Source organism: Trichechus manatus, unplaced genomic scaffold (assembly GCF_000243295.1).
Source record: "Trichechus manatus latirostris isolate Lorelei unplaced genomic scaffold, TriManLat1.0 scaffold00028, whole genome shotgun sequence".
NCBI lineage: Eukaryota > Metazoa > Chordata > Mammalia > Sirenia > Trichechidae > Trichechus > Trichechus manatus.
This window is the reverse complement of record NW_004443964.1, coordinates 6,817,535-6,835,972: the sequence shown is the minus strand read 5'-3', so window position 1 is coordinate 6,835,972 and position 18,438 is coordinate 6,817,535. Positions and strand designations below refer to the sequence as shown.

The following is an 18,438-nucleotide window of genomic DNA, read 5'->3' as shown; positions in this document are numbered from 1 at the left end:
GCCAGGTCTGTTTAGGTGGGGAAAAAAAGCCAGCTGTACAGCAGTGTGTACAGTAAAATCCCAACGTTCATATAAATAAATGTAGGTGGACGTGCTTCAGAGGAGAAGTCAGGGGAGGGCAGAACCCGAACACAGAGCAGCCACCTCGAATCCTGCCACCAGGCTTCCTTTTGATGATGTCCCTGATGCTTTTCTGTATTTTCCGAGATGGTGCAATTCTTGTATTGTTTACTTTTAATTTAAAAGAGATTTTCTTTTTTAATTGCATAAGTAGCACATCATTACAGAATCTTTCTCAAAAATTAAAACTTTACAGATAAAGTTTGTGGTGAAATGTGTTCCTTTATGTGGTCTCTTGCCTGAGTGAAAAGGTCAGAGGGTAGAGGTATGTCATAGGACTGAGCCCTTGGCTGATCTTGAGTCACATCGTCCCCCCTGAGTTAGACAGGTTCTGACGTTATTACTGCTACCACCGCCATTTTACAATGTTAAAGTCCCGTTTGACGCCCCCCACTGCCAATTCTAACTCTAGAGAGGCCAGTGCTAGCGGTTGGGTGTGGGAACTTAGGTAGGTGCAGAGGGGTTTGTTTGGGTTTGTTTTTGTGTAGAGGTGCCCTTAGGGCTGTTTCCATTTTCCACTCACTGTCCTTAGTGTTTGGGGCCCTGGTGGTACAGTGGTTAAATGTTTGACTACTAACCAAAAGGTCAGCAGTTCAAATCCACCAGCTGCTCCTTGGAAACCCTATGGGGCAGTTCTACTCTGTCCTATAGGGTCGCTATGAGTTGGAGTCGACTTGACAGCAATGGGTTTGGTTTTTTGGGGTTTCTTTGTCCTTAGTATTGGCTCTTGGTCCTTGGCCTGCCTGCACCTCATGGTCTTCTGTTGGCTGCTGCACCTCCAGCCTTTACGTCCACATTCCAGGCCTGGAGGGGGACTCGCAGGGTCAAGGCTCAAACTAACATAGAGATTTTTATCTTGTGGGTTTTAACATCTTTTTATTGGTGAATTGGGTATAATTTCACAACAATTAAAAAAAATTTTTTTTGTTATGAAATACCACCTACTTATAGAAACGCACTAAATACAAACACACAGCGTAACACATTCTTGTAAAGTGAGGCCCCGGGCAGCCGCCGCCCCAGCGGGTAAAGAAACGGAACTTGGCTGGCGCCTCGAGACCCCTGCACCCTTCCCAGTCACGGCTCCCCCCGCCCATCCTGAGGTAACCCCACATTGGCTTTTCTGGAAATCACTTCCTTGCCTTTCTTTTTGGTTTTACCACCTACCATTGCACCCTGTGGGGTTTAAATCATGAATGTCACTGTCCTATTCTACACGTTGCTTCCCTGCCCCTGGCGGTGTGTCCTAGCGGCCTTTCCACGCTGGCGCACATAGCGCCCAAGCTGCCTGGAGGGCCGGCGTGCAGCTATGCCCCTGGCTGTTGCCCAGACAGTGCCCGGCTGCATGGGCTCACAGCTCTCCCCCGCCCACCCAGGTTACCAGAGCAGGCCCGTCACCGGTGGGTGTTTGAGATGGTGGAGGCCCTGCAGGAGCACCCCCGAGACCCCAACCAGATCCTGATCGGCTACAGCCGGGGCCTTGTTGTCGCCTGGGACCTGCGGGGCAGCCGTGTGCTCTGCCATTTCCTCAGCAGCCAGGTAGGTGGTGCCAGGGACCGGGGCAGGGGCCATGTGGCTCTCCAGGTGCCTGCACATCACACACACCGTCTCCACCCCCGACCCGTGTCTGCTTTCTCTCCCTCTGAAGCAACTGGAGAACATCTGCTGGCAGCGCGACGGCCGTCTGATTGTCAGCTGCCATTCTGATGGCAGCTATTGCCAGTGGCCCGTGTCCGATGATGCCCAGCAACTGGAGCCCCTGCCCAGCCACATGCCTTACGGTCAGTGCTGCCCCCCACCTGAGGGTCGCCTCTCCGTCCAGTTGGTCTTTCCTGGATTCAAGTGTGGGGCCCAAGCACAGAGCAGAGGGGGCCCAGAGAGGGTCGTGGCGGCTCACAGCCACACAGCAGCGTGCTGACGCCCAGCGCGGGTTTCTCGGACTGCTCAGAGCAAGGCCTGGGCGTGTGCCGATGCCCAGCGCGGGTTTCTCGGACTGCTCAGAACAAGGCCTGGGCGTGTGCCGATGCCCAGCGCGGGTTTCTTGGACTGCTCAGAGCAAGGCCTGGGTGTGTGCCGATGCCCAGCGCGGGTTTCTCGGACTGCTCAGAGCAAGGCCTGGGTGTGGGGGGTCCTCCACAGGAGGGTCTCTTCCAGCTCCTGCCTTTTCTTTCAGGTCCCTTTCCTTGCAAAGCTATTACCAAAATCTTCTGGCTGACCACCAAGAAGGGGTAGGTATCAGTACTCTGTCCTCTTCCCTTTCCAGAGCCTTCCTGGAGGGCTGGGAAGGCCGCTCGGGCCTCTGCTTGGGGGAGATGGTGCCTTGTGAACGGCTTTGGGTCCCACGTGGAGATCTTAGATCTTGGGCAGGGAGAGAAGGATGGACTCACTGGCTGCTCAGACCTCTCAAAGACTCAATTCCTGCACAGTCCCCCTCCTTCCCTTCCGCCTCCAAGAGATGGTTTAGATCAGCAGGTTTCAGACTGTTTTAGCAGCAGACCTATTTCTTCAAACAAAACCTTACAGAGAGACCCCAGTGTATCAGTGGATAAGGGGGTGCCCTGGTTGAAGCAGGAGTGGCACAGAGTCAGACCCCCAGCCTAGATCCCCCACCCCACCCATCCTGGGGATGCTGAGTCAGCACTTACCCTAAGGCTGGCCTCCCCCTTGCACAGAAGGGCCCAGCACTGGGCCCTGGGTCCCTGGGCACTGCCAGGCTGGTTATTGCCCTTTGGGCTCCAGAGACGCCCATGCTGGCAGTCCCACCTGGAGAGCTGTGTCAGGGGCCCTGGCCCACACTGCCCTTCTGTGCCCCCAGGTTGCCCTTCACCATCTTCCAGGGTGGCATGCCACGGGCCAGCTACGGGGACCGCCACTGCATCTCGGTGGTCCACGGCAGCCAGCAGACGGCCTTCGACTTTACCTCCCGTGTCATCGACTTCACTGTCCTCACCGAGGTGGACCCCACAGCTGGTGGGCGTACTTCAGGAGTGGGTGTGGGGAGCTGTGGGGAAGGGGGGTGGGGCCATAAATAAGGAGGAAGGATCTTGTGCAGAAGTTCCCCAACCTGCCACCGTCCGGGGACCCTTAGCCCTACCGCACCCTTTCTTAGTGTCACCGAGGCCAGCAGCCCCAGCTGATCCCATTCTCGCCCTCCCTGCTGGCCTCCCCCTCCGGGGCCAGCCTGTGGCGTCACCTTCGTTGGCCACACTCTACCTGCCTGTAAGCTCTTTGCCCTTCCTGGGGTTCTGGTGGGACTCTGCTCTGGACAGGTCTGTGTGGTTGGATTTAACACCCCCAGCTTAGGCAAGGGGCTCCTTTTTGCTAGAAGCCTCCCTTTTGGGGTGGGGCACGGGGTGACAGCGGGGCCAGCTCTGAGCGGCTGTCCTGCAGCTTAGGCAGATAGCAAAGACCTGACTCAGCTTTAGAAATTGGGTGACAGGCAAGACCAGAAAGGGCTGACGTCAAAACCTGGAGAGGCAGCCAGGCAGGCACTCTGGGAGGGAGGGGCTCCTCTCCCATGATTGTCCGACATGCCCCAGGGCCCCAGCTGAGCAGAGGCGGCCACGCCAGGATGCGGCAGGTCTGTGTTCTCCGGCCTCATCACCATCAGGAGAGACTCCCCAACCCCCTTTTCCTTCTTTCTTAGCCTCTTCACCCTTCTCATACTTGACACAGGGTTGCGGGCAGGGACTTGGCACAGCCTGGGGTCTCCTTGGGCAAGAAGCCTGGACTATGGTGGCCCTGCTCCTCTTGACTGGTTGAGTCATCTGATCCCCAGCAGAGGGGGAGGCGGGAGAGAAGCTGAGCTGTGTGTTTAAGTGGGGTGCTTTGGGTCCGGCACCCTCCTCTGATTGCACTCCCAGCTCCAACGGGCTGTGACATGGGTGCATGATGAGGGGCATTACCCATTAGGCGAGATGTGGGCACCTGAGGCTCCCCGGTGGTGGCCCTGCCAAGCCTGGGGCTTTGAATGGACTGTCCTGGGCAGGCTTCCCGATTTATTCAACACTTACTACGGGCCAGGAACAAAACCAACAAAGACTCTGCCTCAAGGGACTTAGCTTCAAGTGTGGGGAGACAGTGAACAGGTCAACAGATGCTAAGTGCTTAGAACAAACGGGCGGGTAAGAGCAGTGGGGGCGAGAGGGGGATGCTGATTAGACAGGGCGTCAGGGAAGGCCTTCCAGATGTGGGGACATATTTGAACAGAAACCCAGATGGGCCAGCCCTGCAGGGGCCTAGGGAGCAGAGACTCGGAGCTGGAAAGCTGCTGGCCTGTAGAGGATGAGCTGCTCTTTCCAGAGTCCGTGCTGTAGGGGAGCGAGGGATGGGACTGTGTCCCAGGGAACTGACATGGCTTCCCTGGACCTGGAGGGAATATGTCAGCCTGTGAGAGGTACGCTGGTGGCCAATCTTTCAGAATGTACTGACGTAGCGAAGGGAGGCATCGAGGCTGTCAGCTGGGCGGGTGCCCCAGAGGGTGGGCTGGAGGTGGTTTCCCAGGCTGGGCTTTGAGGGCGGGGCCCAGGCCCCCCACTGCAAGAAGCCTGGGGGACAGGCAGGGTGGGGCAGCAGAGCCTCACTGGCCTGAGGATCCTGTCTGATGGGTGAAGGGTCTGGCTTTGTGTGTTCGGTCATCCAGGATGCATTTACTGAACACCAAATGGGTGCTCCTGAAGCCTGGTGCACCCAGGGCCAGGCAACACCACCCCCTGCAGCTTGTGGTGTGGTGAGAGCGTCACCAGGCGCACCTGAGCCAGGGCTGGTGGCTGCGAGTAGGGGGCAGGCCTCTCAGAGGAGGGCGCCGAGGAAGAGCATTGACAGAGCCCTGGGCCCCTGTCCCGACCCCAGTTCCCGGCCGGTGCCTCCTGCCTGTCCACCCTGTGCGGGTCACGCTCAGCAGCTGATGAGACAGAGGCAGGGCTGCTCCCCAACACCCGCTGTCCTCCTGGGGATGAAAGGACTCCACTCAGGCAGCCGAAAGCCGGGGCTTTCTGGCCAGGTCCCCACGTGTGGCTTGAGGCTGTCTCGGGGGCCTCAGGCTGCAGCCCCAAACCAGCTGAGTGGCAGAATCTCCCAGGGAGCTTGTTTTTAAAATGCAGACTCCCTTGCTCCAGCCCTGGAGCTCTGACTCAGCAGGGCCAGACTGAGGCACACTGCTTCCTACTGGCTTCTGTGCCCCCTGACCCTTAGCCTGTTCCCCAGCCTTTGATGATCCCTACGCCCTGGTGGTGCTGGCCGAGGAGGAGCTGGTGGTGCTCGACCTGAGGACGGCTGGCTGGCCGCCAGTGCAGCCCCCCTACCTGGCCTCCCTGCACTGCTCCGCCATCACCTGCTCCCACCATGTCTCCAACATCCCCCTGAAGCTGTGGGAGCGCGTCATCGCCGCCGGCAGCCAGCAGAGCACACACTTCTCCACCATGGTAGGTCCAGCCCCACACCCTCCCAGCCTCCAGGCCGAGCTCTCCACGGACATGTCCGTCTCTTCTCCAGGAGTGGCCCATTGACGGGGGCACCAGCCTGGCCCCAGCCCCACCTCAGAGGGACCTGCTGCTCACAGGGTAGGTGACTTTGATGCCATTCTCCTCCTCGTGGGATACGCAGGGTGGGAGCAGTGTCCGCGGTCTGTGGGCCAGGCCCCTGGGCCCTGCATCCCTCTCATGGCGGGCAGGCGGGCTCTGCCTACAGGCACGAGGATGGCACGGTGCGGTTCTGGGATGCCTCGGGCATCTGTTTGCGGCTGCTGTACAAGCTCAGCACCGTAATGGTGTTCCTCATGGACACGGACCCCAACGAGAGCCTCCACGCTCAGGGCGAGGATGAGTGGCCCCCGCTACGCAAGGTGAGGCCACGCGCCTGGGAGCTGGGTGAGGCAGGGACAGGCCAGGTCCAGCCCCCGCGGACTGCTCACGGGGTCCTCTCTCCCGGTCAGGTGGGCTCTTTTGACCCCTACAGTGACGACCCCCGGCTGGGCATCCAGAAGATTTTCCTCTGCAAATACAGTGGCTACCTGGCTGTGGCGGGCACAGCGGGGCAGGTAGTGGGCTAGGCCCAGGTGGAGGACGGGTTGGTGACCTGGGCAGCATCCAGGCCTGTGAGCTTCCTTTTCATGAGGGGTGGGGAAACGGGGATAGGGGCCAGCCCCCCGCAAGCCCACCCCGATGTGTCACCAGGAGCATCAAGTCCCTGCCGCTCTGTGCTCTTTCCCCTGCATGGGGGTTGCTTAGTACTGTTAGACGGAGGTCTGTGGGTGGTGTAAACAGTTAACACACTCAGCTGCTAACTGAAAGGTTGGAGGTTCGAGTCCACCCAGAGGCTGTTTGGAAGACGGGCCTGGTGACCTTCCGAGAAATCAGCCACGGAAAGCCCGTGGAGAACAGTTCTACTCTGACACACCGGGAGTTGCCATGAGTCAGGGTCAATTCAATAGCAACTGGTTTGGGTTTGGTCTCAGGGTGACGGGATTTCCTCCAGGAATCAGAAGTAAGGGCGGAGGTTGGGCCCTGGGCCCTTTCCTGCCGTAGCAGTCGGGGTCCTGAGGTCCCGCTGTCCGCCCCTCCAGGTGCTGGTGCTGGAGCTGAACGATGAGGCAGCGGAGCACGCGGTGGAGCAGGTGGAGGCAGACCTGCTGCAGGACCAGGAGGGCTACCGCTGGAAGGGGCACGAGCGCCTTTGTGCCCGCCTGGGGCCTGTGCGCTTCGAGCCCGGCTTCCAGCCCTTCGTGCTGGTGCAGTGCCAGCCGCCAGCCGTGGTCACCTCCCTGGCCCTGCACTCCGAGTGGCGGCTCGTGGCCTTCGGCACCAGCCACGGCTTCGGCCTCTTCGATCACCAGCAGCGGAGGCAGGTCTTTGTCAAGTGAGCAGCCCTCCCAGGTGGGTGGGGCGGGGCTGGGGCCAGGTGACGCGCCTTGGGCCTGGCAGCGGACATGCCTGCCGTCTGCCCCAGGTGCACGCTGCATCCCAGCGACCAGCTGGCCTTGGAGGGCCCCCTGTCCCGCGTGAAGTCCCTGAAGAAGTCCCTGCGCCAGTCGTTCCGCCGGATGCGCCGCAGCAGGGCGTCCACCCGGAAGCGGCGGCCAGCTGGCGTCCCGGGAGAGGTGAGGTGTGAGCTTGGCCTGGCCGCCAGCTGTGGGTCCCCACTACCCTGTCCCCACCCCTGGGCTTGCTCAATGGCTACAACACAGCCCTTGGGTCCCGAGGCATAGGGTCATGTCCTGCCCCACCACCTAAGTATGACCTCAGATGTGTCTCACTGATTCTCTGTGCCTCAACTTCCCCAAGTACACAGTGGGAAGAATTGTAATCCTTACCTCAGAGTTAAGTTCTCAGTACCCATTAGCTGATTTTTTGTTATTCCCCTGCCCCTTTCTCCCTACAGCTGCGGGGAGGACAGAGGACCCCCCGTTACCCCCCAGGCATCTCCCACTTTGACATGGTCTCCTGGGAACCGGCCAGGCAGGGGTTGGCACTGGGTTGTGGCCAGTCTTCCCCTGGGAGGATGGCACTGAGCCAACAGTGCCCCAGGGAGGGGCAGCGAGAGCCCCCACTCAGGCCTGTCCCGCCCACCACAGGTGCCAGAGGCCAGCTCCAAGGCAGAACGCGTCGGCCTACAGAACATGGAGCTGGCCCCTGTGCAACGCAAGATCGAGGCCCGCTCGGCCGAGGACTCCTTCACCGGCTTCGTCCGCACCCTCTACTTTGCTGACACCTACCTGAGGGACAGTGAGTGGCCGGCCAGGGTGCAGGGGGCCCAAGTGGGCATCCCCAGCATGAGGGCATGTTGGAGGCTGCTGCCTGCTGGCTAGTGGAACCCTAGGCGGGTTCTCCCCTGGGAGCAGGAGGAGACCAGAGCCCCCACCTGCCTGGGCTTCAGAGTCAGGTGGCCGTGGGTGCCTGACCAGTCTCTACCACTCTCTGGAAGTGTGACCTTAGGCACATCTCTTGACCTTTCTGGGCCTCGGCTCCCCCCTCAGAGAGGCTGTGAGGGCCAGAGAAGCGGCAGCTCACCTGGCTGTTATCCGCCCCCTGCCCGTCCCCACAGGGCGGGGTGGAGTGGGGGCGGCCACCACTATCTGAGCTGAGCCACCCTGGGCAGGGGCATCTGTGCAGGGCCCTTTGTGGTTGTCAGAGAGCCTTCCCTGTCTGTCCCATCCTGCACCCCAGGACTAGGCAGGGCCACAGTGTCTCCATTTACCGAGGAGGAAACGGGGCTCATGGAGGTTCTGACTTAGGAACAGCCAGGTAGTGCATGGGCAGGCAGGAAGTGAGCCCAGGGTGCCCGCCGGACTCCGCCCAACTCCTAGAGGGCGTTTCCCCGCCCCCCTCCCAGAGCCGGGCTCAAATACCCAAAACCTTTGCCCCTTGGCAGGCTCCCGTCACTGCCCCTCACTGTGGGCTGGCACCAATGGTGGTACCGTCTACGCCTTCTCCCTGCGTGTGCCCCCTGCTGAGCGGAGGATGGATGAGCCCGTGCGGGCAGAGCAGGGTGAGTGCTGGGCAGGGGTGAGGGCAGCAGGTGTGGGCGAAGCAGGGTGAGTGCTGGGCAGGGGTGAGGGCAGCGGGTGCTTGGCCGATTTTTGCTGGGGCGGGTAGTGTCCTCAGTCACGCAGCCCGCCCACCAGCCCACCACCTGCTCCTTCCCGTAGCCAAGGAGATCCAGCTGATGCACCGTGCGCCCGTAGTGGGCATCCTGGTGCTGGACGGACACAGCGTGCCCCTTCCGGAGCCCCTGGAGGTGGCCCACGACCTGTCAAAGAGCCCAGACATGCAGGGAAGCCATCAGCTGCTGGTTGTGTCTGAGGAGCAGTTCAAGGTGCTGTGTGAGGGGAGGCAGGGTTCCCCCAGGCGCCACGGTGGGGAGGCAGGGTTCCCCGAGGCACCACAGCAGGGAGGCAGGGTTCCCAGGAGTCCCTGGGACGGTGGGGGGCTCAGACCCTGGGCACAAATGAGGATAGCTGGGACTCATCTGGGTAAGGTCTTATTTGATGTTGGTGTAGGAGGGGCTGCAGAGGCACAGGAAAGAAAGAGCTGTCTGTGTAGAGTCCCTAGGCCCCGGGGCAGAGGTGGGGACACTGAAGCAGGACCTGTGTTTGTGGAAGGGACACCACATTCAGACAAAGAAATAAGTGGCCTTGGCGTTCTGCTGGCCCAGGTGCCAGTGACCATGCATCTGGTAGCTTGGGGAGCCCAAGGACTGAGCCGTGTGCCTGGGAGGCTGGGAGGTGCCTGGGGTGGGCCGGCCCGGCAGAGGCTGGTGGCAGCAGTAGGCAGGAAGGCAAGGAGTCCTTGCCTGGCAGAACGGAGCTGTGTTCCCTGCTGTGGCGTGACCCGCCACCCCATGCCCGCAGGTGTTTACACTACCCAAGGTCAGTGCCAAGCTGAAGCTGAAGCTGACTGCCTTAGAGGGCTCGCGGGTGCGGCGGGTCAGTGCGGCCCACTTCGGCAGCTGTCGAGCCGAGGACTATGGGGAGCATCACCTGGCCGTCCTCACCAACCTGGGCGATGTCCAGGTGGTCTCACTGCCCCTGCTCAAGCCCCAGGTGCGCTTCAGCTGCATCCGCCGGGAGGATGTTAGCGGCATCGCCTCCTGCGTCTTCACCAAACGCGGCCAAGGTGCGCAGGCGCGCAGGCACAAGCCGAGCAGGGATGGGGTGGGCGTGGAGGAGGGGCCCTGAGGCCTCTCGGCCTCGGGAAGCGCAGCCAGGGGTGCTGCAGGCAAGGCAAGGCTGGGTTGTCCTCAGGCGGAGAAACTCCAGGAGGCTCGGGGCCCTAACCCCACCCCAGGGAAGCCCCTTCTGAAGCCTCAGGACCCAGGAGACCCTGGCCGGCCTCACCCGCCGGGTTTCCACCCACTCCCCAGGTTTCTACCTGATCTCCCCCTCGGAGTTTGAGCGCTTCTCTCTGTCCACTAAGTGGCTGGTTGAGCCCCGGTGTCTGGTCGAATCAGCAGAAACCAAGAACCACAATCGCCCCTGCAATCGGGCGGGCCCTGAGAAGGCTGTGGGCCGAGCCAGGTGGGTGAAAGGGGCAGCCTTTTCCACAGCCCCTCCTTCCCCTGGACACCCTGAGTGTCCACTAGTGACTGGCCAGAGCCCCCACCTAGTCAGTGGTGACTGTGAGCCCGGCTCTTGCACCTTTCCACGCTCCTCTCCCTCCCCTGCAAGCCACCAATCCTGGCAGAGCTGTTTCCCTCCCAGATCCCCCAGCGCAGGCAAGCCTGGCCCATAGTTCATCTTATTCCACGGGACCAGGCCTTTCAGAGCTGGGCGGGGAGCCTAGTGGCCAGGTCCTCATTGTCTCTCCCCCTACAGGAACTCAGGGAACCAGAGTGACGGAGAGGGTAAGACAGGCCTCTGTAGCGGGGAGAGGGTAAGACAGGCCTCTGTAGGGGTGGAGGCTGCGTGTATTCACCTGAGCCACATCCAGCCCAGACCTGGGGAGGGGCAGGAGGGGTGGGACCCCAGGTGAGCTGGTAGTGTTCAGGCTGGAGTGGAAACAGCATTCCTTCCAGCCCTGGGCTCTGGGTTCAACCACCTCTACCCTGGTGAGAGGAAGCAGGGGAAGGGAAGCCCGGGGTGCAGCTCGCTGACTGGACTCTGCCTTCCAGAGAGGACTCCAGGCCCCATGATGGAACACGCACTGCTCAATGACGAGAGTGAGTCTGGGGGTAGGGTGGGGAATGTTCCCTGGGAGGCTCGGAAGGCCAGGGTGGGCCCAAGGGCCATTTCCCTGAGGAGACAGACTTATCTAGCACCCAGTAAAAGGGGAAGCAGGGCTTGCATCAGCCCCCACTGGCCTCACAGCCCTCTGTCCCCACCTGGCCTGTAGGGGTGCTGAAGGAGATCCAGAGCACGCTGGAGGGAGACCGAGCGTAAGTCATCTGCTCAGGTGTGCCCGGGCGGGCCGAGGCTCCAGAAGGGGCACCAAGGATGGAGGGTCCTTGTCTGGCCGACCCAAGTCTCTGCTGACGCTGACTGCTATGTCTTTGCCGATGTAGGAGCTATGGGGATTGGCATTCCCGGAGAGTGGCAGTGGGGTACAGCCTCAGCAATGGAGGAGGTAAGGGCTTTGGGGACTGCTGCTGGTGGTAGGGGGGACAGGAGGAGAAGCCCCCTGCTCTGCTCCCTAAGGCCCCTGCGGGCCTCAGATCCATCCCAGCCCTGACACATACCCCAGTTGTCCTGGAAACCTCCGTGTCTGGGCTCAGGGTGGGTGGCTGAGGCCCTGTCCCTCCCAGGAGGCCCTGAGCCGTGTTCCTTCCACAGCAGAGTGAACGAGAGGGCGTCCGCAGCGCTCAATGAACACACACTACTGAGGGCCCGTCCTGGGGCACTGCCCCCACCTGGACAGGCTGAGGACTAGGCCATGCAGGGGCACCCCGGGTCCCACCCTGCTGCTGCTCCTGGCCTCCAGAGAGGAGAGACCCCAGGCCCTTGGGGGGCCCCTCCCAGGGCCCATCTGTCTGGGTCCTTCTGTCAATGTTGCACAGTTTTTACTCTCCTCCCCTCTTTTTGTAGTGGGCTGGGTTTTAAGTTATAAAATTTAACTGCCTCTGGGTGAAAAAGAGTTTTTAATAAACACATTATTACCTCTTCTTTGGACTGGCCCGACGACCATCGTTTTTCATGGTGTAGATATGTCCCTATCGGTGGAAATGATCGCCAGCCAGGGCCTTGCCTTGCCCCCGGGTCTGCCCCCGGACCAGGCCGGTGCTCAGGAGAATCTGATTGTTAAGCCATTTGAATCAGAGTGGCCTGTACCTAGCTGTGTCTGAACACCACTGCGCCTTCTGTCTTCTGGAATAAATGGCAAGAGTTAACCATTTTGAGTCTGTCTGACTTGTGTCCCTGAAGTGGGGAAAGGGAGGGCCTTTGTTACCCGTGCTGGCCTTTTCCTGTTGTCATGAGGGGAGGAGACCCCAAATATCTCACACCTGGTGGCTGGCTTCACCTGGACATCAAAGGAAGACTGGGGGGGGGTCCCCACCAAGGTGGGAGGATGCCCAGATGCAAAAGGGCTTATTCCTCCCACCCCCAGATGAATTGGATTAGACAGTCATTGAAGTCTTTATGGAAGAGCCCTGGTGGCACAATGGTTAAGCACTCAACTGCTAACTGAAAGGTTGGTGCTTCAAACCCACTAGCCGCTCCCTGGGAGAAAGCTGTGGCAGTCTGCTTCTATAAAGGTTACAGCCTTAGAAACCCAGTGGGGCAGTTGTACTCTGTCTATAGGGTCACTATGAGTGAGAATCGATTCGATGGCAACGGGTTTGGTTTTTTGTTTTTTTTTAAGTTTTTTTTATTATAAGCCTGAGGTTTCGATTCTACTTGGGATGTATCTTTGTTAAGCGCCTACAATGTGCCAGGCGCTTGGGGTTCAGAGGTGACCAAGACTCATGGTCCCTGCCCTTGTGGCAAAGGTTTAGCGAGGGTAACGAGCACCCAGGGGCAATCTCTCAAGTTTGTACCCCCCTCAATGAGGGGGGTGATTTGCTGGCCGGCCTTATCTGGCGCCCCCTTGGATTTGCGCCCGGGGGCAAATGCCTCCCTCTAATACCCCCTTGCTGTGTCTCTGCCATGTGGGGTTCCCAGCTGGCACAGTGCATTAGGTGTGGTTGGCTGCTATCACGTCAGCCCCCAACTCATGGCAACCCCATGCACAACAGGATTGGACCGTTGTGAGTCATAGGATTTTCATCAGTTGATTTTCGGCAGTAGATTGCCAGGCCATTCTTCCTAGTCCGTCTTAGTCTGGAAGCTCCTCTGAAACTTGTTCAGCATCACACAAGCCTCCACTGACAGATGGGTTGTGGTTGCACATGAGATGCCTTGGCCAGGAATTGAACCTGAGTCTCCCTCATGAAAGGTGAGAATTCTACCACCAAACTAAAATTCAGTGGCATCTGGGGAGGTGACGTTAAGCTGTAATCTAAGAGGTGACCAGGAGTTGGCTGGGCAGAAGGCATTGTGGGTGGGCAGCCATTCTGGACGAAGGACAGAGGGGGGACGTGGGGAACTAGTCTGGTTGCTGTGGGAGGAGTGGAGAGCTGAGTATGGCCAGCAGAACATGCTGGAAGTGTGCCGCTGAACTGCAGGGGCCAGAAGAGCTTAGCGCCCAGGTACTGGGGTGGACAGGCCCAGGGCCACTCAGATAACCAAGATGGGTCCCACCCGCCTGATTTCCAGCCCTAGACATGTCTGGAATTCTGGATTCTGGACCTTGGACCACTTGACCATGCCTTGTTTTAGAGTCTGGACTTTATCCTGATGCAACGGGAAGTACATACCTGAAGGGTTTGAAGCAGGAAATGCTATGAAGAGATTTGTTCTACTACCAGTTGCCCTTGTGTCAACTCCAACTCATGGTGACCTCATGTGCATAAGAGTAGAGCTGTGCTCCCCTGGTTTTCGAAAGTGGATCCAGAGGCCTTTCTTCCAAGGGGCCTCTGGGTAGATTCGAACCTCCAACCTTTTGGTTAGCAACTTGAGAATATTCACCATTTGCATCACCCGGGGACTCCTGGGTTCTTCTAAAGATCACTCTAATTCAAATCCCATTCGACATGTGTGACCTCAGGCAAATTACTTAACTACTCCAAGTCAGTTTCTTCTCCTATGAAATGGGCCTGCTAAAAGTCCTTCCCTCATGGGCTGTTGTGAGGTTTAGATAAGTCCATGAGGTGAATGGGTGAATCGTGGAGCTACACAAGACCCTCCGTCAGGGGCAGGAAGAACTTGTTAGAAGTCTATGTACAGTGGAAAACAACAAGTGTTGGAGGGAATGTGGAGAAATTGGAACCCGCATCCATTTTGTGGGAATGTAAAATGGTGCAATTGCTTGTGGGAAACAATTTGGTAATTCCTCAGATGTTGAACAGAATTAACGTATGATCCAGCAAGTCCAAAAACTTGAAAGAAGGGACTCTGATACTTGTACACCAATGTTCGTTGCAACACTATTTACAATAGCCAAAAGGTGGAAACGACCCGACAGATAAATGGATAAACAAAATGTGGTATATCCACACAATGGAATATTAAGTGTACAATTCAGTGATGTTATTACATTCACCATGTTGTGCAACCATCACCGCTATCTCTTTCCAAGAGATTTTCATAACTCCAAATAGAAACTCAGTACACCTTCAGCAATAACTCCCCATCTCCCCCTCTCCCCAGCCCCTGGTAATCACTAATAAACTTCAGTCTCTATGCATTTGCCTGTTCTAGATATTTCATATAAGTGAGATCATACGGTATTCGTCCTTTTGGGTCTGACTTATCTCACTCAGCATAATGTTTTCAAGGGTCATCCATACTGTAGTATATATCAGGACTTCGTTTCTCTTTATGGCTGAATAATTCATGGTATGGAATAGCACGTTTTGTTTATGCATTCATCTGTTGATGGACACCTGGTTCTCTCCACCTTTTGGCGATTGTAAACAACGCTGCAATGAGCGTTGATGTGTAAGCCCCACGTTCTGTGTTTTAGAGGTAAAACGGGCTTCTGAACATCAGGGTTCTGTGGTAACCATTGTTCTTTGTCCTTGGTCGGTGTTGGGGAGGAGGGGACAAGTTTACAGATATCTACAGGCTGATGTTGAAGGCGCTTTGGTGGCACAATGGTTAAGTGCTCAGCTGCTAATTGAAAGGTTGGCTGCTCTACGGGAGAAAGATGTGGCAATCTGCTTCTGTTAAAAAAAAAAAAAACACCCCACCGCTGTTGAGTCAATTCTGGCTCATAGCAACTGTATAGGACAGGGTAGAACTGCCCCATAGGGTTTCCAAGGAGCAGCTGGTAGATTCAAACTGCTAACCTTTTGGTTAGCAGCCAAGCTCTTAACCACTGTGCCACTAGGGCTGCCTGTAAAGATTACAACCTTGGAAACCCTATGGGGCAGTTCTACTCTGTCCTATAGGGTAGCTATGAGTTAGAATCGACAGTGGGTTTGGTTTTTCTTCGTTTTACAGGCTGATGTTACCCATGAGCTTGTGGTCTTTTGAGACAGCTGCTTCCTTCTCTAGAAGGCTGTCTTCTTGAGAATGCAGATGTAAAGGCCAAGTCACTTTCAACGCATTGCTGGAAACAGGCCTCTCTGCTGTGAGTGGCCTGCCTGGGTCACTTGAGTGCTTGCAGCTCCACCAGGGTCTGAGGCTGGATCTGGAGATATTCAGATAGGTGGGGGTGTGGCAGGCGCCTGTGGACTGGCAGACATTCCTGGGGAAGTGCTACAGTCTGGAGTGTTACTTCTCCAGCTCAGGTTACTGGGTGGTGCTGCCTGTGCAGAGAGGCGGTCAGGGGGGACACAGGGGCCACTGGTGGGGTCAGGCCCTGGCTACAAAGTCTCACCTGGCTCCCATCTTTTGGTGCCTCCGAGCCTGCCCCTGCAGCCGCTGCCCCAGGGCCCTTCTAGTAGGCTCACGAATCCTGCCTGGGTTCAATAATAACCATCATGAAACAGGCCCACATCCAATAGAAAGGTGGTAAACCCATTGCTGCTGAGTTGATTCTGATTTATAGTGACCCTATAGGACAGAGAAGAACTGCCCCATAGGGTTTTCAAGATTGTAATCTTCACAGAAGCAGACTGCCACATCTTTCTTCCGCAGATCAGCTGATGGGTTGGAACCGCTGACCTTTCAGTTAGCAGCAAATGTTAGCAGCTGAGTGCGCCACCAGGGCTCCTTAAAATGGTTTAGATGGTAAATTTTATGTTATGTCTTTTTTATCATAATTTAAAAAAATAGGGATTTAAAATGTCAATACTTGCATCTTCTCCTTTTTTTGCAATATCTGTTTTCTATAAGGCTTTAAAAACCATAAAAGTGGGGGTTAAATCAGTAGGTATCATAGAGCATTGTAAAAATGCCTGAAGTTTTTCCAAGATAATAAAAATAAAGGCATATTCATCTCTAGGAAAAAAAAAAATCTACCAATAAGGAATTGGTTAAATGATGGTATAGTCATTTTATGGAGTACTATGTAGCTGTAAAAAAAAAAAAAAAAAAAGAGGGGGACTGTATGTACTAACAAGGAAAGTGAAGAGCAGTAAGCTAGATAAGCTTCCACTGTGCTAAAGAGGGAAAAATATAATATTTGCTTTTTTGTGCATGGGTATTTCTCCAAGGAAATACAGGAAATTGGTAACTTCAGTGGAAGAATTAAGTAGCTGAGAGAGCTGGGAGACATTTACCTTGTAAATTTTGAACTATATGAATATATTAAACCAAACCCGTTGCCAATGAGTTGATTATGACTCACAGCAACCCTATAGGACAGAGAGGAACTGCCCAATAGTGTTTCCAAGGCTGTAACCTTCACAGACGCAGACTGCCACATCTCTCCCATGGAGCACAGCCCAGTGCTTTAACCACTGCACCACCAAGGTTCAAAAAAATAAATATTCCAAAATTCACACATAGTAGGGCCATGAGGGGATTTATGGGGTGGTAGTTAGGGACAGTGGTTAAGAGCTTGGCTGCTAACCAAAAAGTTGGCAGTTTGAATCCACCAGCTGCTCCCTGGACACTTATGGGGCAGTTCTAACTCTCTGTCCTATAGGGTGACTATGAATTGGAATCAGCTTCACAGCAATGGTTTTTCTTTTTTCTTTTTTTTTTTTTTTGGTTAAGCTCCATGACATGAAGCGGGGTACACAGGCATTTGGTTGACATCAGTTTAAAGGGTACATTTACGGTTGATGCACTTTTCTGTAAGTTATATTTCACAATTGAAAAGAACAAATAAGAAAACTCACAGACTGCCTGGTCCAGACTCCTGGAGCAACCCAAAAGATCAAAGAAGGAGGGTGGATCAGGAGGTCGGTCCAGTTTCACTGCCCTCCAGGCTGGGCAAGCCCAGCTGAGGCAGAAGCATACCGTGGTCCTCTTAGCCTGGTGCAGTTTTGGGCTGGCCTGGCTGACAGCCACTCCAGGTGGCGTGACTGCCCTGTCCGCAGCCTTTGTCTGCAGCACCTCCACTTACCTGCGTGGCCAACGCTCCATTGTTGGCAGAGAGGGTCAGGACCCGCCGCCGCCTGCATTATTGATGCCCTTGCCTAAGGCAGGAGCCCCGGGGTAGAGGGGGTGGGGGTGGGGGTGGGGGACGGGAGGATTAAGCCTGTGGCCTCGCCAGGGCAGAACTGTGTGGTGCGTTCCCAGAGGGCCGGGAACCTGGGGCAGCCAGATCCCCAGGAAGTGGAGGACAGGGCGCTGGGCAGCCCCTCTTCCCTGGGCACGCCATGGACGGGAGTAAGGGCAAAGCACCCCGGCGTGCGGCGGGACCCTGAAGGCCGGCGGCGGGGGAGCTGGAGTCCGGGTCGGCCAGCACAGACGGCGCACCTGGCCTTGACCGCCGACCGGGCCGCGAGGCTCGCGGGGCGAGACCCGCTTCGGAGCCCGTCGCAGCCGCCAGAGATCAGGGGATCCCTAGTGGCCGCAGGAAGCCCTCTGCAGAGGGCAACAGCAGCTGCGGAGGGTCACTGGCGGGACCGCCGCCGGAGCCCCCGGGGGAGGCGAGGCAGCGGGCGGCGTCGGAGACGCGGCCCCAAGAAGAACCACGAGCCCGGAGATGGTTGAGGGGGGCGGGTGGAGGAGAGCTTCCCCAGAGAAGGGCGGCCGGGCGAGCGCGGCCGTCGCAAGAGAGGTAGAGGGCGAGGACCGTCGATCCGTCGGGGCCGCCCGAAGACGCGGAGCCTCGATGGGGACACTTCGGGCGGGGACGGGGGCAGCTCCTGCCTGGACAGCGAAGCCCGCGAGGCCCCAGAGACTGGCAGCCAGAGCGGCGGGGCTCCGCAGCTGCAGCCCAAGTCGGGGACAACCGACACGGGCTGGGAAGGGACCAGATCCTGGCCGGAGTCAGCGCCGGAGTCAGGCGAGCGCCGAGCCGCCAGCCGAACCTCCGAGCCGGGCAGGGTCGTCGGAGGCAGGGCCTGGGGGAGCAAGGGAGGATTCGGGGACGGGGACAGACTCGAGTCTGGAGCGAGTTGGGTCTGGACGCCGCCGCCAGGCAGCCCCGGGGACGATGAGCTGGGGCCCTGAGGACGAAGAAGAGGCGCGGACGGCAGGGCCCCGAACTCCAGCCCCCTCGTGGGCAGCCGCGCGCGCGCCCCCCGGAGCTCGCAGGCTCCTCGAGACAGCCGGCTGGCCCGGGGCGCGAGTGACCACTGCGCGTCGAACCCGGAGAAGCCGAGCTCTCTGCCCCCGGAGAGAGGCGCCGCCAGGTGGGGAAGGTGCAGCTGGCGGCGGGCGAGAGCGCGGCGGAGGCTGGGCGGGGAGACAAGCCCAGGGACACTGCGCCGCTGGCCGCCCTCGTGGCG

The 18,438-nt window shown here is 57.7% G+C and overlaps 2 protein-coding genes across 2 annotated transcripts in view; both read left to right on the top strand.

Annotated features, from left to right (window-relative positions):
• Positions 1–11,380, top strand: part of LLGL2 (LLGL scribble cell polarity complex component 2) — a 28,577-nt gene extending 17,197 nt beyond the window's left edge. Inside the window, exons 8-26 of the mRNA XM_023729423.1 lie at positions 1,497–1,659; positions 1,769–1,901; positions 2,294–2,348; positions 2,936–3,090; positions 5,326–5,543; positions 5,614–5,681; positions 5,809–5,962; positions 6,053–6,157; positions 6,683–6,975; positions 7,066–7,216; positions 7,691–7,841; positions 8,488–8,604; positions 8,765–8,931; positions 9,467–9,731; positions 9,979–10,132; positions 10,430–10,458; positions 10,726–10,773; positions 10,947–10,989; positions 11,116–11,380. Of these exons, the coding sequence (XP_023585191.1) occupies positions 1,497–1,659; positions 1,769–1,901; positions 2,294–2,348; positions 2,936–3,090; positions 5,326–5,543; positions 5,614–5,681; positions 5,809–5,962; positions 6,053–6,157; positions 6,683–6,975; positions 7,066–7,216; positions 7,691–7,841; positions 8,488–8,604; positions 8,765–8,931; positions 9,467–9,731; positions 9,979–10,132; positions 10,430–10,458; positions 10,726–10,773; positions 10,947–10,989; positions 11,116–11,209 (2,563 nt within the window). The 3' untranslated portion in view covers positions 11,210–11,380. The remainder of the gene's footprint in view (positions 1–1,496; positions 1,660–1,768; positions 1,902–2,293; positions 2,349–2,935; positions 3,091–5,325; positions 5,544–5,613; positions 5,682–5,808; positions 5,963–6,052; positions 6,158–6,682; positions 6,976–7,065; positions 7,217–7,690; positions 7,842–8,487; positions 8,605–8,764; positions 8,932–9,466; positions 9,732–9,978; positions 10,133–10,429; positions 10,459–10,725; positions 10,774–10,946; positions 10,990–11,115) is intronic.
• A 5,981-nt stretch (positions 11,381–17,361) lies between these two features.
• Positions 17,362–18,438, top strand: part of MYO15B (myosin XVB) — a 31,936-nt gene continuing 30,859 nt past the window's right edge. The window contains 3 exon segments of the mRNA XM_023729422.1: positions 17,362–17,622; positions 17,624–18,153; positions 18,217–18,342. Coding sequence (XP_023585190.1) covers positions 17,362–17,622; positions 17,624–18,153; positions 18,217–18,342 — 917 coding nt within the window.